The sequence below is a fragment of the Thalassophryne amazonica genome, chromosome 4 (genome assembly GCF_902500255.1).
Source record: "Thalassophryne amazonica chromosome 4, fThaAma1.1, whole genome shotgun sequence".
NCBI classification, from domain to species: domain Eukaryota; kingdom Metazoa; phylum Chordata; class Actinopteri; order Batrachoidiformes; family Batrachoididae; genus Thalassophryne; species Thalassophryne amazonica.
Window position 1 is genome coordinate 69,021,339 of NC_047106.1, and position 19,570 is coordinate 69,040,908.

General features: G+C 39.0%; 1 protein-coding gene across 1 annotated transcript in view; it reads right to left on the bottom strand.

Annotated features, from left to right (window-relative positions):
* Nucleotides 1-19,570, bottom strand: part of brwd1 (bromodomain and WD repeat domain containing 1) — a 119,863-nt gene that overhangs the window by 56,709 nt on the left and 43,584 nt on the right. The window contains 7 exon segments of the mRNA XM_034168077.1: nt 3,941-4,112; nt 4,114-4,181; nt 7,666-7,742; nt 8,023-8,171; nt 16,527-16,655; nt 17,121-17,255; nt 18,578-18,731. Of these exon segments, the coding sequence (XP_034023968.1) occupies nt 3,941-4,112; nt 4,114-4,181; nt 7,666-7,742; nt 8,023-8,171; nt 16,527-16,655; nt 17,121-17,255; nt 18,578-18,731 (884 nt within the window).

The window sequence follows — 19,570 nt, forward strand, 5'->3', positions numbered from 1 at the left end:
AAGATATAATAGTAAACTGACAAAATGAAAAAGAACTGTGCTCTAAAAATGCAGGATAGTTGATTCAAGACCTATTACTTCAAGAACCAAGAACCAGATTAATGATATATTTAACTTGATTTTGACACCTATGTGACCCAAAAATGTGGAAAATATTATGAAACAACTGAGTATAAATAACCTCAAATAACCATTAATTTGAAAATCTCATCTGCAGCAGCACAGACGCTGTTCAAAACATAAGTAATGAAGGATCACAGCTCTGCCTCAACCCCACCACCTGTGCTGCACACACGTTAATTACTTCTTATAATGACAGTAACTTGCTATAAAGCCATTTTCACATGAAGACATAAATTAATGGTCACGGAACTATGGTCTAAAATAGGGTGTAACGATTCATCTACTACATCGATGTATGGACTTATGTTCCTATGATCCACCTACATCAATCTGTGCTCGGCAAGTTGGGCTTCTGGACGTCGCATATCGATTAATATTGTTTTAAAAAGGTATTCGATCGATTTGCAGATCTGGCTGATCTGCTTGAGGTTTCTTCCTCAAAAGGAGTTTTTCCTTACCACTGTTGCTCTGGGGGTTGGTAAGGTTAGACCTTACTTGTGTGAGGTGCCTTGAGGCAACCTTATTGTGATTTGGCGCTATGTAAATGAAAATAAATTGAAAATTGAAATTGTAACGATACTAGGAAATAACACATCAGATTTAAGCACCACAGATTTTATATGGATGTGTTTTGTTAGCACTTTTAATGATAAAGGCATTAAAAGTTACTCAATTGAGTCTGCCTGTCTGTGACATCATCACCACACGCCAGCAGACAACAAAACATATGGCGGATGGCAGAGGAGAAGCTGATGAGCGAGAAATTTTCAGGCCACCATTGCGGTCCAGTGTGTGAAAACACTTTGCCTTTGCAAAGACAGAGATGTTTTAAATAAGTCGCTCACTGTTTGATATATAAAGGTAAATGGACTGCATTTATATAGCGCTTTTCCATCTGCATCAGACGCTCAAAGTGCTTTACAATTATGCCTCACATTCACCCCGATGTCAGGGTGCTGCCATACAAGGCGCTCACTACACACCGGGAGCAATAGGGGATTAAAGGCCTTGCCCAAGGGCCCTTAGTGATTTTCCAGTCAGGCGGAGATTTGAACCCATGATCTTCAAGCCCAACACCTTAACCACTAGACCAAGTATACGAAAAATCTCTCCAACCACCTACTAAGGTGCCACGGGATTTCACACAATACTGAACAGGTATTTACTTCAGTGCCACACTGGCTGAATTTTTGGCTAAAAAGTTACTGAATCAATTTCAATTCACTGAATCGTATCGTAACAAATGAACCAACATCATCCTTGAATCATATCAGCAACCATGAATCATGATAAGAATTGAAGTTTAAATGAATAGTTACACCCCAGTCTAAAATGTGATTCTGCTGTGTGAAACAGCAGATTCTTGCAATGAACACTTGTTTAAGCTTTAATCACTAAAACACAACATATTTAAAGCTGTGTAAAAACATTTGCTTCATGAAGCTGATATCCAGGTTTTAGCTTTGAAATAGATTCTAAAATTAATACAGCCTTGATGAATTTTTTTTTTTTTAACAGGGTCATGTTGTGCAAAACCAGTTTCTAATCTACCTTTACATTCACATTAAATTACATTCAATGTTAAACATCTACAAAGCCCCACAATTCTCTGAGTACTTCCACATTTGCCTGATCTAAACAGCATTTAGACTTGACACAGCTTGTTTGAGAACTCTGACATATGTAACTGAAATACACCCCTCCCCTAGGCCCAAGTGCTTTACATTTACCTCAGATTATTAAGAGACCACTGCTGGTATAGCCCCCAGCTCCCCTTTGACCCTTAATAGAAATAAGTGGGTTCAGAAAATGAACAGAGGATTTATCATCAGGTGGTACATTATTTACCACCAGGTCAGCAACACGTCAAAAAGAAAAAAGCTGTGTAAAACATGTGGAAGGAAATACCATGTTGTCACAGTGCAGGCGATTTAAAGATCTTGCTTATGGTCCACTCAATGGCAGAACCAGGGATCAAATGCTGATTGCTCAGATCCACTGGCTCGTCAGATCAATGAGTCAGGAAAATAATACAACCCCTGGCAAAAATTATGGAATCACCGGCCTCGGAGGATGTTCATTCAGTTGTTTAATTTTGTAGAAAAAAACAAGATCACAGACATGACACAAAACTAAAGTCATTTCAAATGGCAACTTTCTGGCTTTAAGAAACACTATAAGAAATCAGGAAAAAAAAAATTGTGGCAGTCAGTAAAGTAAGTCCCTTCGGCTGCTCCCTTGTTTGCACTCGGGGTCGCCACAGCAAATCCAAGGTGGATCTGCATGTTGATTTGGCACAGGTTCTACGCCGGATGCCCTTCCTGACGCAACTCCACATTACATGGAGAAATGTGGCAGGGGTGGGATTTGAACCCAGAACCTTCCAAACTAAAACCAAGCGCATTAACCACTTGGCCAGTCAGTAAAGGTTACTTTTTTAGACGAAGCAGAAGGGAAAAAATATGGAATCACTCAATTCTGAGGAAAAAATGATGGAATGATGAAAAACAAAAGAATGCTCCAACACATCACTAGTATTTTGTTGCACCACCTCTGGCTTTTATAACAGCTTGCAGTCTCTGAGGCATGGATTTAGAGTGACAAACAGTACTCTTCATCAATCTGGCTCCACCTTTCTCTGATTGCTGTTGCCAGATCAGCTTTGCAGGTTGGAGCCTTGTCATGGACCATTTTCTTCAACTTCCAAAGATTTTCAATTGGATTAAGATCCGGACTATTTGCAGGCCATGAAAAGTGTCCAAAATATCAATGTAAACTTGTGCATTTATTGATGATGTAATGACAGCCATCTCCCCAGTGCCTTTACCTGACATGCAGCCCCATATCATCAATGACTGTGGAAATTTACATGTTCTCTTCAGGCAGTCATCTTCATAAATCTCATTGGAACGGCACCAAATAAATGTTCCAGCATCATCACCTTGCCCAATGCAGATTCGAGATTCATCACTGAATATGACTTTCATCCAGTTATCCACAGTCCACGATTGCGTTTCCTTAGCCCATTGTAACCTTGTTTTTTTTCTGTTTAGGTGTTAATGATGGCTTTCGTTTAGCTTTTCTGTATGTAAATCCCATTTCCTTTAGGCGGTTTCTTACAGTTCGGTCACAGATATTGACTCCAGTTTCCTCCCATACGTTCCTCATTTGTTTTGTTGTGCATTTTCGATTTTTGAGACATATTGCTTTAAGTTTTCTGTCTTGACGCTTTGATGTCTTCCTTGGTCTACCAGTATGTTTGCCTTTAACAACCTTCCCATGTTTGTATTTGGTCCAGAGTTTAGACACAACTGACTGAACAACCAACATCTTTTGCAACACTGCGTGATGATTTACCCTCTTTTAAGAGTTTGATAATCCTCTCCTTTGTTTCAATTGACATCTCGTGTTGGAGCCATGATTCATGTCAGTCCACTTGGTGCAACAGCTCTCCAAGGTGTGATCACTCCTTTTTAGATACAGACTAACGAGCAGATCTGATTTGATGCAGGTGTTAGTTTTGGGGATGAAAATTTACATGGTGATTCCATAATTTATTCCTCAGAATTAAGTGAGTCCATATTTTTTTCCCTTTGCTTGGTCTTAAAACGTAACCGTTACTGACTGCCACAATTTTTTTTCCCTGATTTCTTATAGTGTTTCTTAAAGCCAGATAGTTGCCATTTGAAATGACTTTAGTTTTGTGTCATGTCTGTGATCTGCTTTTTTTCTACAAAATTAAACAACTGAATGAACATCCTCCGAGGCCTGTGATTCCATAATTTTTGCCAGGGGTTGTACAACACAATATTGATACCTCTGCGCGGTGTGGTTGGTGCTGGTGCCAGGGCAGAGGCACGGCCCTGGACCTCAGCCTGCATTCTGGGTCCTGCTCCAGCTGCCTGCACATACTCTGGAGGAGCCTGGGATGACCGGTCCCGTTGCTCCTGGAGCTGTCGGATGGCTTCGTCCAGAATGCTGCTAGCGTCTCAATGCAGCTTCCTCCTCGTGCTCAGCCGTCTGCTGACTAATCACTTGCTCTACAACTTCACCGTCACCTGAAAATCCGGTATCAGTTACTGTTCACATTGGTCAAACAGCAGTTTGAGAGTTAGTGAGCCATTTTTGCATGAAAACATCATATTTAATTTTTAAACTTCAAATGAACTGTGGGCTTGTTTATCACAGTGAAGGTGCATAGTCCCATGTTGGTTGCTGCTTTTGCACTTTTTTTAAAACACATCAAAAACGTGATATTCTCCTTAAGTAAAGAATCACTTGTCTCATACTTTACTTTGTGAACCATTTAAAAAGGCAGGGTCTTTTTTTCAACAAGTGATTGAAGATGTCACATTTGCCCCATTCATAGGCAAAATACCATGACAGTCCCAACATTGCATAGCATTTAAGATTTCATATGGCCTTGTATTTTTCCAAAATAGAGTCCTCCTTAAAAAAGGTTGATGACCACTGATTAGAACATATCAGACAAAGAAGTGCTGAAAATCCTGTTTCTACTGTTGAACGCGTTTCAAATTATACAGAATATGGACTCAGGTGTAGTCCCTTTTAATTTCAACAACACTGTTTAAATCAAGTGGTTAAAAAGCACCTTCTTGAAATCACAGCAAATTTTATTGCTGAGAAAATATTTATTTTGGGGGATATCATGGAGAGAGAAAACTTCACACATCAGACTCCTCAAACGGGTGCGTAGGAGATAAGGGACAAGCCCAGCGAAACGTGAAAATGAAAAGGTCCCACACTCCTTCTTACTTGCTGTAGAAAAATTTATTCAGGACTGTATCACCAACGTTGGTGATACAGTCCTGAATAAATTTTTCTACAGCAAGTAAGATGGAGTGCGGGACCTTTTCATTTCACGTTTGGGGGATATCATGGAAAAATACAGTGAGTGTGCACAATGAGATCTTGCAGATGATATAGAAGTGCATGTAAACGCTTACTGACTGTTAGAAGGAAAGGTGATGTAACAGTGGTAGCCATACCACTGTCCAGCTTTTTTGAAACATGTTGCAGGCATCCATGTGAAAATGAGCAAATATTTGCAGAAAACACAAGTTTATCAGTCTGAACATTAAATATCTTGTCTTTGTGGTGTATTTGTGGGGCCCCAGAATTAAATTTTTATCTAATGATACTTTTTCAGCATCTCCTGGAAGAAGAAATCTCAAAATTAGTGGATATTTAAATGATCCTATATTCAACCTTTTATTTGACCTGTCAATGATGATGTTGAAATAACAGAATATGACGTGGAAGTAGGACCTGGAATGATTTTCCTTTTAATTGTAAATCCAATTATGCATTAACTCAGAATAATTAAACTACATGAAATTTATGAAGACTGAAAAGACTGTTACAGCATTTCAAAAACCACAGCTAAAGCTTGTAGAATATTTGGAAAATCATGGTAAAATATCAATAACATATCTTATAGTAAAAAGTCACTTATATTCTTGTGTAAATTCATGCAGCCTAAATCCATTCAAAGCCACAATGTCTTTTACAATGAAATAAAGTCTAGATTAGTGAAAAAGTCGAATAATCTTGTCTAAAATCCTGTTTGAACAGCAGAATGTTTATTTTCCAGGGAGAGAAAAATTCTTAGTGTTTTCCTGAGAGGGCACAGTTCACTTTTCCCATTTCTTTTATCTTTCAGGTGTGTTGTTGAAGCCAGCGACAATTCCACAGATTCTTGTCCTTTTAAGACTTTTTCAAATTGTCTTTCTCGCCATCTCTCTGTGCGACGTTGGTCCATGACACAGACATGCTGCACAAATCTTTTAAAAACTTGAAAGCTCTACAAGTTTGGAATATCAACATGCTAAGTTTAGCTTAAGCATCGCACAGGAGCCACACAGCGTCGCCGCAGCAACCAACCAGTCCTACTTTACAACTGTCGTAACAGCTACGCTTTGAGTGGCATTTTTCCTCCGTGAAACTCCGCGGATCCGAGGAAACTGATTTGTATCTGTAACACACAGATCAGTGTCCACGGACTTATAAAACTTACGCGATGTCTTACACGAACGCTTTGCGATAAGCATTTTAAAAACTCAGTGATGTTCATGATTAAAGAGTACATCACTAACACCCCCATGATGAAATCCGTGGAAACCCGCGGATTCGCGGAGTTTTCACAGCCCTGCATTATAGTGGTGCTGCAGAAAATTTGTTTAAAGACACGTTTAAAAAAAAAATCTACATGTTCTAGACCTTTAAGATGCCAGTTTGCGTCAACTTCTGGAATATAGTGGTCCCTCGTTTATCGCGGGAGTTACGTTCTAAAAATAGCCCGCGATAGGTGAAATCCGCGACGTAGTCAGCGTTATTTTTTACAATTATTATAGATGTTGTAAGGCTGTAAAACCCCTCACTACACACATTTTCTCACTTTCCTCTCCTGTGTAAACACTCTCAAAGTTCAAACCTTAGTAGAAAAATAAGACCAGTATTATAGAATGAAACCAAAGATCAAAACCTGTTTTCAGGCCCAAACATTTGTTTGAGAAATAAAAACAGAACGTTTTCCTATAAATAATTATGATGGCTTTTAGAACTAACAAATTTAATTGTAACGATCAACCTACGGTGTTGGACACATAAATTATTAATAGTGATTCACCAGTATTTCACAGTTCCTCTGATTGTGCCTCTTCGTCCTGGCGCCGCTCCGCAGCATGTTTTTCCACTGAGACACACCTCAGTGCAGGTGTCTTTTTCCAAGTGAAGAACACAGTTATGGGTAGTTGTTGGCGCTCTTTTTTTACTTCTGGGCGAGAAGATTCTTATAAACAGACACACGCAGGACACAATGCGCGTGCTCTCCCTTCGCTCACTGCCTCCGGTGTTACCACTGCGGGATGGATGCGGAACCCGCAAAGAATCCAAGTCATTAAAAAGATACAAACCTCTCTCAGTGGTCACGGAGCTCTGCGGCTGCGGTTACCGAGACCATGCAGCGCTGCTGAATTCTATCCTTGCGGGCTGCCGGAGCACTCTGCATCAAAACAGCGAGCATAGTCTCTGGACCTGTTGCCAGATTTTGGCTGCAACTCCGCACAGCAGACAGTGGGGCGGTATGAGTGGTCCGCTACAGCGCTTATCGAGCCCGCAGACTCGGTGAGCGCATTGGAGGCAGCAAGAGCAATCGCAGTGATGCCGACCAGCCCGCCTGATGAGGACGCAGAACACAATGCGCTGTTAAAAAAAGAAGCATGCAAAATTGCACTAAAAAAAAAATCCACGAAACGTGAACACGATATAGCGAGGGACCACTGTATAAATTTACTTTTGCAGAGTATTATAAATAACAGCATATCAGTCCAACAAGCTGTTCATATTGAATCCTTGAGCCTGAAAGTGGTAATGTAAGTCCTTGTGGTTCTGCAAAACTGTCAAAATTAACAATTCACATCTGCAGAAGTGATAAAAAACAAAAAAATGTGTTAAAAACAATCTCCTAAACAGCTAATTCCAGTTAAAGTGAGGCTTATGAACAGCTAATTCCATTCTTACTGGTAGCAACATATCCCAGCTGAGGAACCAGATGCTCAGCTGCAATGTTCTCCCTCCCAGGGACAAGACGTTGGTATCTGAAAATTATGTCAAAAACAAGAATAACTATACTGTAGTTAATAAAACTAGTTTAAAATATGCTTAAATTAGGGTATGCACTTTATTGGCACCAATTTAAACAAATACTGGACTTAAAGTCGAAGGGCAATGATTACCATTACAAGTAATAAAAGCAAACAAGCATAAAATATTGAACTCATTTATCATCTTGCAATATTTAAATTCTATTAAAAATGTATTAGTATTTTGTCAGAATATGTAGAATTATCTGAATCCAGCAGTAACTAATGAAAGTACCTCGGCGGATGAGGGTTCCCATCCACATCCACCAAGAAAGGTGGGGGCATGAGATGAGGTGCCTGCTGGGTTTGTTCATCCAGTACAAAGCCATTGGCATCTCGGATCAGAGGCCGGTAGTCTGTGTGGAAGAAGACCTGCTCTGGAAGCTGCATGCAGACAAGATTAACAAGAGTTACCCTGTGCGTGCGTGCGTATGCACACATACAGAGAGACAGACAAACATACATAAACCTAAGGGTATTCCGATATCTTGTTACCAACATAAAAAAAACAACATAAAAAACAAACAAAAAAAATTCCTAAAGCATGAGCTATGAAATACTACAAACCAAATAATGAGAATAATTTTCATTACTAATAATCATTTTGGCCATTAATAATTTTAAATGTACAACTTCATAAGATTTTGGAGCAACACATGCTGCCATCCACGCAACGTACTTTCAGGGACGTCCCTGCTTATTTCAGCAAGACAATGCCAAGCCAAATCCTGCAAGTGTTACAACAGCGTGGCTTCATAGTAAAAGAGTGCAGGTACTACACTGACCTGTCACCCACTAAAAATGTGTGGCGCATTATGAAGCGCAAAATACAACACGGAGACCCCAGACAATTGAACAACTGAAGACGTACATCAAGCAAGAATGGGAAAGAATTCCACCTACAAAGCTTCAACAATTAGTGTCATCAGTTCCCAAAGGCTTATTGAGTGTTAGAAGAAAAAGTGATGTAACACAGTGGTAAACATACCACTGTCCCAGCTTTTTTGAAACATGTTGCAGGCACTCATTTCAAAATGAGCAAATATTTGCACAAAAACAAAGTTTATCAGTTTGAACATTAAATATCTTGTCTTTGTGGTGTATTCAATTGAATATAGGTTGAAGAGGATTTGCAAGTCATAATGTCCCAACTTCATTGGAACTGGGGTTGTATATCTCTAAAAATGATTTAACAGAATGGTCAACGTTTTGCGCACTTTGGAACTTTTTTAAACTATATTCAATTTATTTATTTTCCTTCATCAATTGGGCAACAAATTCAAATTCAATCAATGATAATATTTATTTCTTGAATTAAGAGATTGGTGTTGGAAATCAGACGTTTTCCTCACTCAAGCACTCAGCATTTTTCTCGAGTGGGTTATTGAGCCAACTGCCAGGGGCTGTGAGCATGGCAGCAGTCGCAGATGTGTGGGGGCTGTGTTTCAGCTACATGCCTTTTATTCCACTTCCTGTATATTATTTTCTGTTTTTCCGTTCTTTAGATGTCTTTTTTTTTTTTAAATAAAGTGTGAATCCAATTTGCTTTTATGTATGTATGTGTGTGTGTGTGTGTGTGTGTGTGTGCGCGCACATGCATTTTAATGCTCACTCATTGCTAACACTGAGATTAGCTGCATCTCCCTGAAAGCACACATCCTGTCAAATGTTTTATAATTTATAAACTTAAGAATATCACCACTTGCTATAGAAAAACACCAATTTGTTACTACAACCCCTAGCAAAAATTATGGAATCACTGGCCTCGGAGGATGTTCATTCAGTTGTTTAATTTTGTAGAAAAAAAAAAAAAAGCAGATCACAGACATGACACAAAACTAAAGTCATTTCAAATGGCAACTTTCTGGCTTTAAGAAACACTATAAGAAATCAGGGAAAAAAAAAATTGTGGCAGTCAGTAACGGTTACTTTTTAGACCAAGCAGAGGGAAAAAAAAAAAAAAATATATGGAATCACTCAATTCTGAGGAAAAAAATATGGAATCATGAAAACCAACAGAACGCTCCAACACATCACTAGTATTTTGTTGCACCACCTCTGGCTTTTATAACAGCTTGCAGTCTCTGAGGCATGGACTTAATGAGTGACAAACAGTACTCTTCATCAATCTGGCTCTAACTTTCTCTGATTGCTGTTGCCAGATCAGCTTTGCAGGTTGGAGCCTTGTCATGGACCATTTTCTTCAACTTCCAAAGATTTTCAATTGGTTTAAGATCCGGACTATTTGCAGGCCATGACATTGATCCTATGTGTCTTTTTGCAAGGAATGTTTTCACAGTTTTTGCTCTATGGCAAGATGCATTATCATCTTGAAAATGATTTCATCATCCCCAAACATCCTTTCAATTGATGGGATAAGAAAAGTGTCCAAAATATCAACGTACACTTGTGCATTTATTGATGATGTAATGACAGCCATCTCCCCAGTGCCTTTACCTGACATGCAGCCCCATATCATCAATGACTGCGGAAATTTACATGTTCTCTTCAGGCAGTCATCTTTATAAATCTCACTGGAACGGCACCAAACAAAAGTTCCAGATTCATCACTGAATATGACTTTCATCCAGTCATCCACAGTCCACGATTGCTTTTCCTTAGCCCATTGTAACCTTGTTTTTTTTCCTGTTTAGGTGTTAATGATGGCTTTCGTTTAGCTTTTCTGTATGTAAATCCCATTTCCTTTAGGCGGTTTCTTACAGTTCGGTCACAGATATTGACTCCAGTTTCCTCCCATTCGTTCCTCATTTGTTTTGTTGTGCATTTTCGATTTTTTGAGACATATTGCTTTAAGTTTTCTGTCTTGACGCTTTGATGTCTTCCTTGGTCTACCAGTATGTTTGCCTTTAACAACCTTCCCATGTTTGTATTTGGTCCAGTGTTTAGACACAGCTGACTGAACAACCAACATCTTTTGCAACACTGCGTGATCATTTACCCTCTTTTAAGAGTTTGATAATCCTCTCCTTTGTTTCAACTGACATCTCTCATGTTGGAGCCATGATTCATGTCAGTCCACTTGGTACAACAGCTCTCCAAGGTGTGATCACTCCTTTTTAGATGCAGACTAACGAGCAGATCTGATTTGATGCAGGTGTTAGTTTTGGGGATGAAAATTTACAGGGTGATTCCGTAATTTATTCCTCAGAATTGAGTGAGTCCATATTTTTTTTCCCTCTGCTTGGTCTAAAAAAGTAACAGTTACTGACTGCCACAATTTTTTTTCCTGATTTCTTAGTGTTTCTTAAAGCCAGAAAGTCGCCATTTGAAATGACTTTAGTTTTGTGTCATGTCTGTGATCTGCTTTTTTTCTACAAAATTAAACAACTGAATGAACATCCTCCGAGGCCGGTGATTTCATAATTATTGCCAGCGGTTGTATTTTTGTAATTCAGATCCTGTGTGTCACAGACCTCTGTGAGAGCTTGGTATAAGTTAATAGCAGAGTGACTTCTTGAGATCTGACAGGAATCATGTGACATTTCAATGGTGTCAAAAAAATAATAATTGTATTCATATTTTCTGTGTGCAAGTTCTTCCATAGAAAGTCCAGTAGAAGGTGTTAATCATTTAATGTTGTTGATATGTGGAAATATCTATAGATCATTTTTCTACTGTGTGCTGCTCGTGATATGCGTGAATGAACCAGAGCCTCACCAGTATATGGCTGCTCAGTTATTTTGATGCCACGCTACAATGCTGATCATGTTTTTTTGGTGTTTTGAGTTAATGTGACTGCTTTTAAAAGGTCATTTTAGAAACTATACCTGTATCCTATGTTGACTGGAGGTTGCGATTTTTTATTATTGTTTTTTTGTGCATGACAGGTGTTTTGTTTGTATTGTATTTTGTGACCATGATGTTATGTTGCCTTCATAGACAGGTCAATCTTGCAAAAGATTTTTTTAATCTCAATGAGGCTTTTACCTGGTAAAATATTTACACACACATTTTCTATACCCGCTTACTCCAGTTAATGGGGGAGCTGGAGTTTATCCCAGCAGTCGTAGGGTGTGATGAAAATTGACTGGAGCAGTGCAGATAATTATCTGCACTGCCCCAGTCAATTTTCCAGTCAGATCACTGATCTGCTGTGGGTGGGGGAATGGGATTTCTGCGCTCAATGAACGATTTTTGCATCAATTCATGCATGGCCAAGGATGATAAATTGCATCGTACTTTTATTTCTGTCATTAGGAGGAAGTCAGGCGTACTTTCCAACACAGTAATTCAAGAAAAGCCTCAGAGGCAGACCATGCTAGTGCCCTTATATTAAAAATATGCGCTAGGGAATTAGCCCCTGTATGGCAATGCATTTTTCAGTTGTCCATCGACACCCACACCATACTACTATAGCATGGAAAACATCCCATATTAGACCCCTTCCAAAAAAAACAATGCCCCAAAGAATATAATGATTTCCGGCCAATAGTCCTTACATCTGTTATGAAATCACTGGAAAAGATTATTGTACAACATCTCAATAGGTTTCTATGAAAGCAACGAGATCCCTTCCAATTCGCATATGAAGAAGGTCGTAGTACTGAGGAGCAGTGGTTACACTGGTGCACCTCATTTTCCAAACATCTTAATCAAAAACATATGCCAGGGATCTGTTTCTTGATTTCTCATCTGCGTTTAACACTATTCAACCAGACTTACTTCTAGTAAAAGTGATTCAGTTACAGATTAATCCCTATATCATTTATTAGTACTTTTCTTTTATCACAAACAGGGTTCAGCTAGTTAAGGTAAACAATACACTATCCACTCCAAATACAACTAATGTTGGAGCACCCCAGGGCTGTATTAGCTCCCCCTCTATACCTCAGATTGTGCTACCAGTCTGTCAAACCAGTTTCTTAAAATATTCAGATGATTCCACCTTACTGTCAAACCAGTTTCTTTTAAAATATTCAGATGATTCCACCTTACTGTCAAACCAGTTTCTTTTAAAATATTCAGATGATTCCACCTTACTGACCCTCTTCACAGATCATGATGACCCAACACTGTATCAAGGTAAGGTGGATTGGCTAGTTGAGTGGTGTGCTAAAAACGCTCATATTTAATACTGTGAAGACTGAGGAAATCATATTTGGTAAACCAAACTGCCATCTACCCCCAATAAAAAGATTCATAATGCAGACAATCAAGTTCAAGTCTACAAATATTTAGGTGTCATGATTGATGAAAATCTGTCATGGACATCTCACAGTATATCTGTAAAAAGATACAGCAGCGCATTTATTTTCTTGTGAGACTAAAATCTTTTGGAGCCAGCAGCCAAATAAATTTTTTGTTTTTTACATCAGTGATTCAGAGTGTCACGCTCTATTGCAGTACAGCTTGGTTGAGTAGCCTATCAGTTAAAGAGAAAGCAAAACTACACAACCAAATTAAAATGTGTTCAAAAATCATTGGGCTACCTGTGGATCGATGCTTTCAGGAAGCCCATAACAAGAGTATGCTTAGATTAGCTAGGAAAATTTCTGCTGACTCCTCACATGTCTTCTATAGAGAATACCAACTTATGCCTTCAGGCAGACGTTTCAGAGTTCCCTCTTTCAAACGTATCAGATTTAAACACTCTTTTCTATACCAGTCAATCCTGCTTTTGAACCAACTATAAGTCCAGTGCAATATTAACCCAAGGGTATTCATTGTTGTCTAGGTTGTTATGCTATCTGCCCTGTTTGTCTTGGGGATCTGCACTTGTACTTGTGTATTCATCTAGTGTGAACACTATGTGTATGTATTTGTGTATATGGTGTATTTATTGGTAGTGTGATCATCATAGGGTGTCTGGGTGGTCACTCACTGTATGTTTTTAAACGAGCCTCCCAGGGATGCAAAATGAATTTCAGTTTTAAACTGACAAAGTATATCGATCTATCTATTACCTTTACAGCATCTTCAAACACAGGCAGTGGTGTTGCTACTGGACATTAACACATGCTCTTCAGGCATATTAAAAGTTTTTTTCAAAGTGTTCTGCTTTGTTGTGTAGTGGCACAGAGCCCTCAAGCTAAAAGACTCTGAACTTTTCAGAAAGCCCCTGTGTCATCACTGCAATGTCTTTTCAGGTAAACAAAAAGTGTAAAATTTCTCATTCTGGCAGAAGATGCCCATTTTTCACAATTTGTCTACAGTCGGCCGATAGCAAGTCCCTTCGACTACTCCCTTGTTTTTCCACTTGGGGATGCCCTTCCTGACAACTCCATATTACATTGAGAATGGGCAGGGTTGGGTTTTGAACTGGGAACCTCCGCACTGAAAACAAATGCACTTAACCCCTTGTCCCACACCCCTGCCCTGCTATTGGCTGATATGACACATAAAATCAATCACATATACAAAATCTAGTGGTTTGCAGTGTATTGTTGACACAGAAACAAGACTCACAAGGAGCATTGTTTTACTTGTAAAAATGGTTTCTGAGCTAAAGCCAAGCTGTTTCTTCCTCAGTGTTCTAAACTACGGGTAGCTGCAAATGTCCGCCCAGCTCTCGGGTTTAAATTGTCTGTGCCACCGAGCAAGGATTTTTCAGGGGAAAAAAAAAAAACCCCAAACTGAATTGTTGCTGAGGAAGAAAAAAAAAAGCCACCAGCATTCCGAGGCTGTGAAATGCAACCAAACAGTATCTCAGAGAGCAGCAGTCAGGAGCAGAGCTGAACAGAACTTCAATTTCTCTCCGCTGAATGGCAAAAAAACTCAATCAAAATCCTTCAGAATTAATCCAGAGTTCGTCGTGCGAGTGTCGCTGATGATACATTTAGAAATTTACAGTTTATTTTACAGTTGAAAGGTTTTGTGTTTCCAAAAAGTTTGCTGAGCAGGAAAACAGCGAGTGAGACCAAAAGAGAGTGCGAGAGGGAGAGAGAGAGCAAGTGAAAGAACTTAATTTTTCATTTTTACTGTAACAGTTGCTTGGACAATGTAAACAGATGCTTCCCATGTCAATAAAGCTGCACTGAAATTGAGAAGGAGAGAGACAGACACAGAGAGAGGGAGAGAGCACTGTCTTTTTCTTTTAAAGCTATAAAAAAAAATACGTCTATACAAGTCTATAAACAAAAGTTCTTAATTTTTTCACCAAAACAACAAATCTGGGCTTCCATCTTAGATGTACCTTCCGGCAAATTGTAGCTGAACTTCCAAGTCTTCTTTTTAAGAAAATCCTCCTCTAAACACAAAACTGTATAACTGGGAATACAAAATATCCTCATGGAAAATCAACAACAGTAATAATAATATTAAAGCAAACAGAGTTCTGTACTGGAATAGCATCGGTATCGGCATATATCCAAATTCAAGTATCGGGATCGGAAGTGAGGAAAAAAAAAACGTGGATCAGTGCATCTCTGTTACAGTTGCTCATATTTATGGTGGCTCAATTGGGCTCGCAATTTATGAAGAGCAGCTGCCTATACTGGCCCAGGACACATCAAAAATGGTGCACAATGTCAATCCCTGGAGGTTGTGAACCATCCACAATTTCATATCTTTGGGGTTATCAGGTCACACCAAAGGTGGAGGGTCAACTACAAATAGATGCACAATAGGTGACAACTGTAAGACAGACCACCATATATGCATCATGTTCGCAACAGCCTTCTGTGATGCATTTAGGGCTAGGAAAAGACAGCATGTCTTGCAATTGTGCAACCTTACTATATCAGGACCAGATTTTGACACACCAGCAGACTTGAAAGGCAGAAATGGACTAAAGCTGAAAGTCACATGGTCAGCAAACAAAGAACAGATATTTTCTCTGATAAATGAAGGTTTACAGTCAGTTATCCCAAAGTGAATCTCAGAATCTACTAACATGAACATGTTACTATTTGAACATGTGTCTTGGAGAGTTAACGTTTTGGTGTAGGTAGTGTTATGTTTGGGGTGCCACTAGTTTTTAGTTGCAATCATGGTTAATTTTTGTCCAGTAACATTAGATGGTATAACCAAAAAAATAAACATCATTCTACCAGCTCACCACCCTCTGTTAGTACAAGATAATGGTAACAACAGACTGGTGTTCAACCACGATGATGCCTGGCCACCTGCATCCAGGGTATGCGACGTGTACAGCAACAGTCAAATCAACTCCGCTATGTCAACAACCTCGCTCAAATCTTACAAGACTGTATCTCAGTACCTCATTACCTTCTTCCAATTTATGTTTGTCTATACCTCACTGATTGAAACCTACTATCAGCATTTTTAATCTGTGAAACTGTTTGAAAACATGACAGAAAACATTCAATTTTCAGATATTACATTTCTTCACTATAAATTATTTCCATGTTTTTGGTCTGAAAACATTTCAGAAACTGCATTGTCAGTCCTCATCAATATATAATGTAGACATGTAACAACTTTAAGCTTCATATAGGATATAATGAAGCAACTGAGGTGTGGTTTTGACTCACTACAGTGTATGTATCAGGGTACTACAAGGTGAGGAGAATCTAAATCGACCGATCCTCATTTTACAAAATTTCCATTGGTCGTTGTTCTACTCTAAGCCAATTAACTATGTCAGGTGTGTTTAAGGTGATTAACAATTGTTGTCTGGCAGCTCTTTAAAAGTCCTGTTCCACAGAAGGTAACATGCAATACCATTTTTCTTTCAAAGATACAACAAGAAATAGCTACTAAATTGTGACTGGGAGTGTGCAGCAACAACAATGGCTGTTTAGGATGATTTATACTTGCCATCTCATAAGGCTTTGAACTGCCAAAACCAAAAATGAGCAGATGACCATGGGAGTCTGTGCAAGCAAAACGTTGGCCATCCGGGGTAAATTTACAGTCGAAAACTGCACCATGTCCTTGGCCTTCAATCTATGAGAGAAACATAAAAGAGCTAAATAAGCTCATTACCCATGGACAGCAATGAATCAAAAACATAGAATATGTAAAAGCAACCCAACTGCTTTTTCCATTTAAGCTTTCACATTATTTTTAATTATATACAGTTTCCGCCTCCAATCAAATGTGTGCAAAGAAATTTTAAAAAAGAGGAAAACAGCAGCACAGATAATCTGTAAGGTGAAAAAGTGAAATACAAGGGACAAGCAAAGAGATGGAGAAATGAGCGACAGCTACAGGGAGAGCATCATTTGGTAGTACACTCTACAATACTTGAGGCAAAATCATTTTTGGCTCATGTAGCAAAATACGCACGTATCACAAGTGTTCTGTCAGTTACTCTATCATCACGTCACTAAATGAGCACTTGCATCTACTGTCATGTACAGCAGTACGTGTTCGTTAGTTCTCTGGTGCTGCAGTACATGTGTCCTGTACCATGTTAAAGTAGTGCTTCGTGTTTGTCCCCTGCAGCAGGTCCCATATGAAGACATTCCCATCATGGCCAGCAGACAGGATGATCCTGGGGTCAAATGGATGTGGTTCCAACACGAACACCTCAGCTTCATGGCCCTGCAAAATATGTACATGAGCATGTCTTAAATGTACTTATTTCCTGGAATGGCAGGTTTCTGTGAGACCAGTTTTAAATGGAGATGTCTTAAATTTAAAATAACTTAAGGAGTACTTAAAACACACAGCCAAGTACAAGGCTGATGTCAAATTATTGAGACTTTACACAAATATATTTTAAAGTCTCTGAGAACTCTGCACAGCTTTGCAGCAAAAGACTAAGCTTCAACCTCTCCACAACTGCTTTGAGCTTTTCCTCACACTCAGATCTCCTTTCATGGAGGTGCTCCTTCATGAGTTGGGAGAGGCAACAAATCACACACACACACACACACACACACACACACACACACACACACACACACACACACACACACATATAGAATGGACAACACTAAGCATACATCTCAGAAGAGTGGTACATGATACCAGAAGCTATTAAAGACCTGTGCTACACTCAAAACAGCAACACCTCCTCATACTCAAGAAATTAAATGAACCAGATATGGGCTAGGTGCATACTATCAGACTGAGGTAAATGTAGTGTTAAAAGACATGTAACAAACACCTTATTATTCTCATATTATTACCTCCGCCAAGGAGGTTATGTTTTCAGTCGCGTTTGTCTGTCAGCAGGATAACTCAAAATGTTTTGAACGGATTTTAGTGGTGATCCGGATCACGATGCTAACGCGTTAGCATGTCTATGGCATTTTCAATGTTAAAAGTTAGCATTAAGCAGTTGTAGCTGTCATCACGTTCGGGTGCATTTGTTTTCGAATTGTAATATTTCTTACATTTATTTTTGTTTATATATTAATAATCTAATGATTATTATATACAATTTTAGAGAAAGAGACAAAAAAAAAAATAGATCACTGTGCCAAGGAGGGAATCTCTTTAGGGTCAGTGACCCTATGGCCTTGTTTAGAGAAGGGTTTCATAAATGTTAAAAAATTCATATATTTGCAGTTTAGTTGAATAATAAATTGAATTTTGTCTCTTATTTGTTTCTGTCTATAAGCACATGCAATATCAATATCAGTGCTCAGATGACAGTAGCTTCTGGGAAAGGTATAAGTTGCAATAAACTGTGATGCCAAGTGCTAAGGATACATGCTATCCAGTCACAGCAGATGAAACTTTTTTTTTTTTTTTTTTTTTACTACTGAGCAAACATCGTTAGACTTTTTTAGGTTCAATGATTCCACGGCCTGTAGATGTTCTGGCGTCAGTGACCCCATGGCCTTGGCGGAGGTTTGCACTCTGAGTGCTTCTAGTTCAGTATTTTCTTGATAGAAATACAGTGTTATGCCAATTACTTGAAGGATATGTAGCAGCTGGCCTGTGTAGGAGTTCCACACTTTGAGGAGATGGTTGTTAACGGCTGTAATGACTGTGTTGTCATGGCGATCCCATGCAACCATGGTGACTTTGGGTTTGAAGTGGCTTTCCTCTTCATTAATTGCTTCAGCTCTAAACACAAAAATCAATAAAAACCCATACATTAAATTAGAAAACAGACACTTGTTACACCTTTATTTAAACACATGCAGACACAGACTTCTCGTGGCTTGGAAAATAGTGATGCATCATTCATCCCCCGACTTGTCTCAAGAAAACTGGCTGTAAAAGTGATATCTGTAGTCACAAAATTTCTCATATTTGGTTTGTCCAATTACGTATGGCCTCTGAAAAATGGAAAACTGTCCATAAAAAAAAATGTAATTCCTTCATGGCTAATGGGATTTTTTTTTTAAACCCCTTGAAGTAAAGTTGAAAGGCTACACTACAAGAACATTTTGATTGTTACAAACCCATTACTGGGTATTGGCAAAAATTACAAAAGAGTGTGTGTGTGTGTGGTCGTCTAAACACTTAACACTCCACCCACTGTGTGCTCCTTCCACCTGTAATAAACTTGACAAGGTGATGGGGGAAGTAGAACTACAAAAAATCCAACAATACCAAGAACAATGCAGATTGAAATGCCGACAACACAAGGTCTAAGTAACAAGTTGCGGGAAGTTGTCCACAAGTATCCTCATTTTTATGTTGTCTCCAACCTCCACTTCAGCGGCTAATGTACTGGTACTTGTGAGAACAGCTAGTACAAACTACCAAAAGTTCGTGGAATCATCCAGGGGAGAAAAAAAAAAAAAAAAAAAAATCAGCTGTGACATTCCCTAGGGTGAGGTCAGGTCTGGGGGCTTGCTGGTGCTGCACCCACTACACTACAGAACAATCTTAGATCTGCTGGGGTCCTCAACACGGAGGCACTTGTGTGCTGCATCATGCCCGGAGAAAATGTTGTA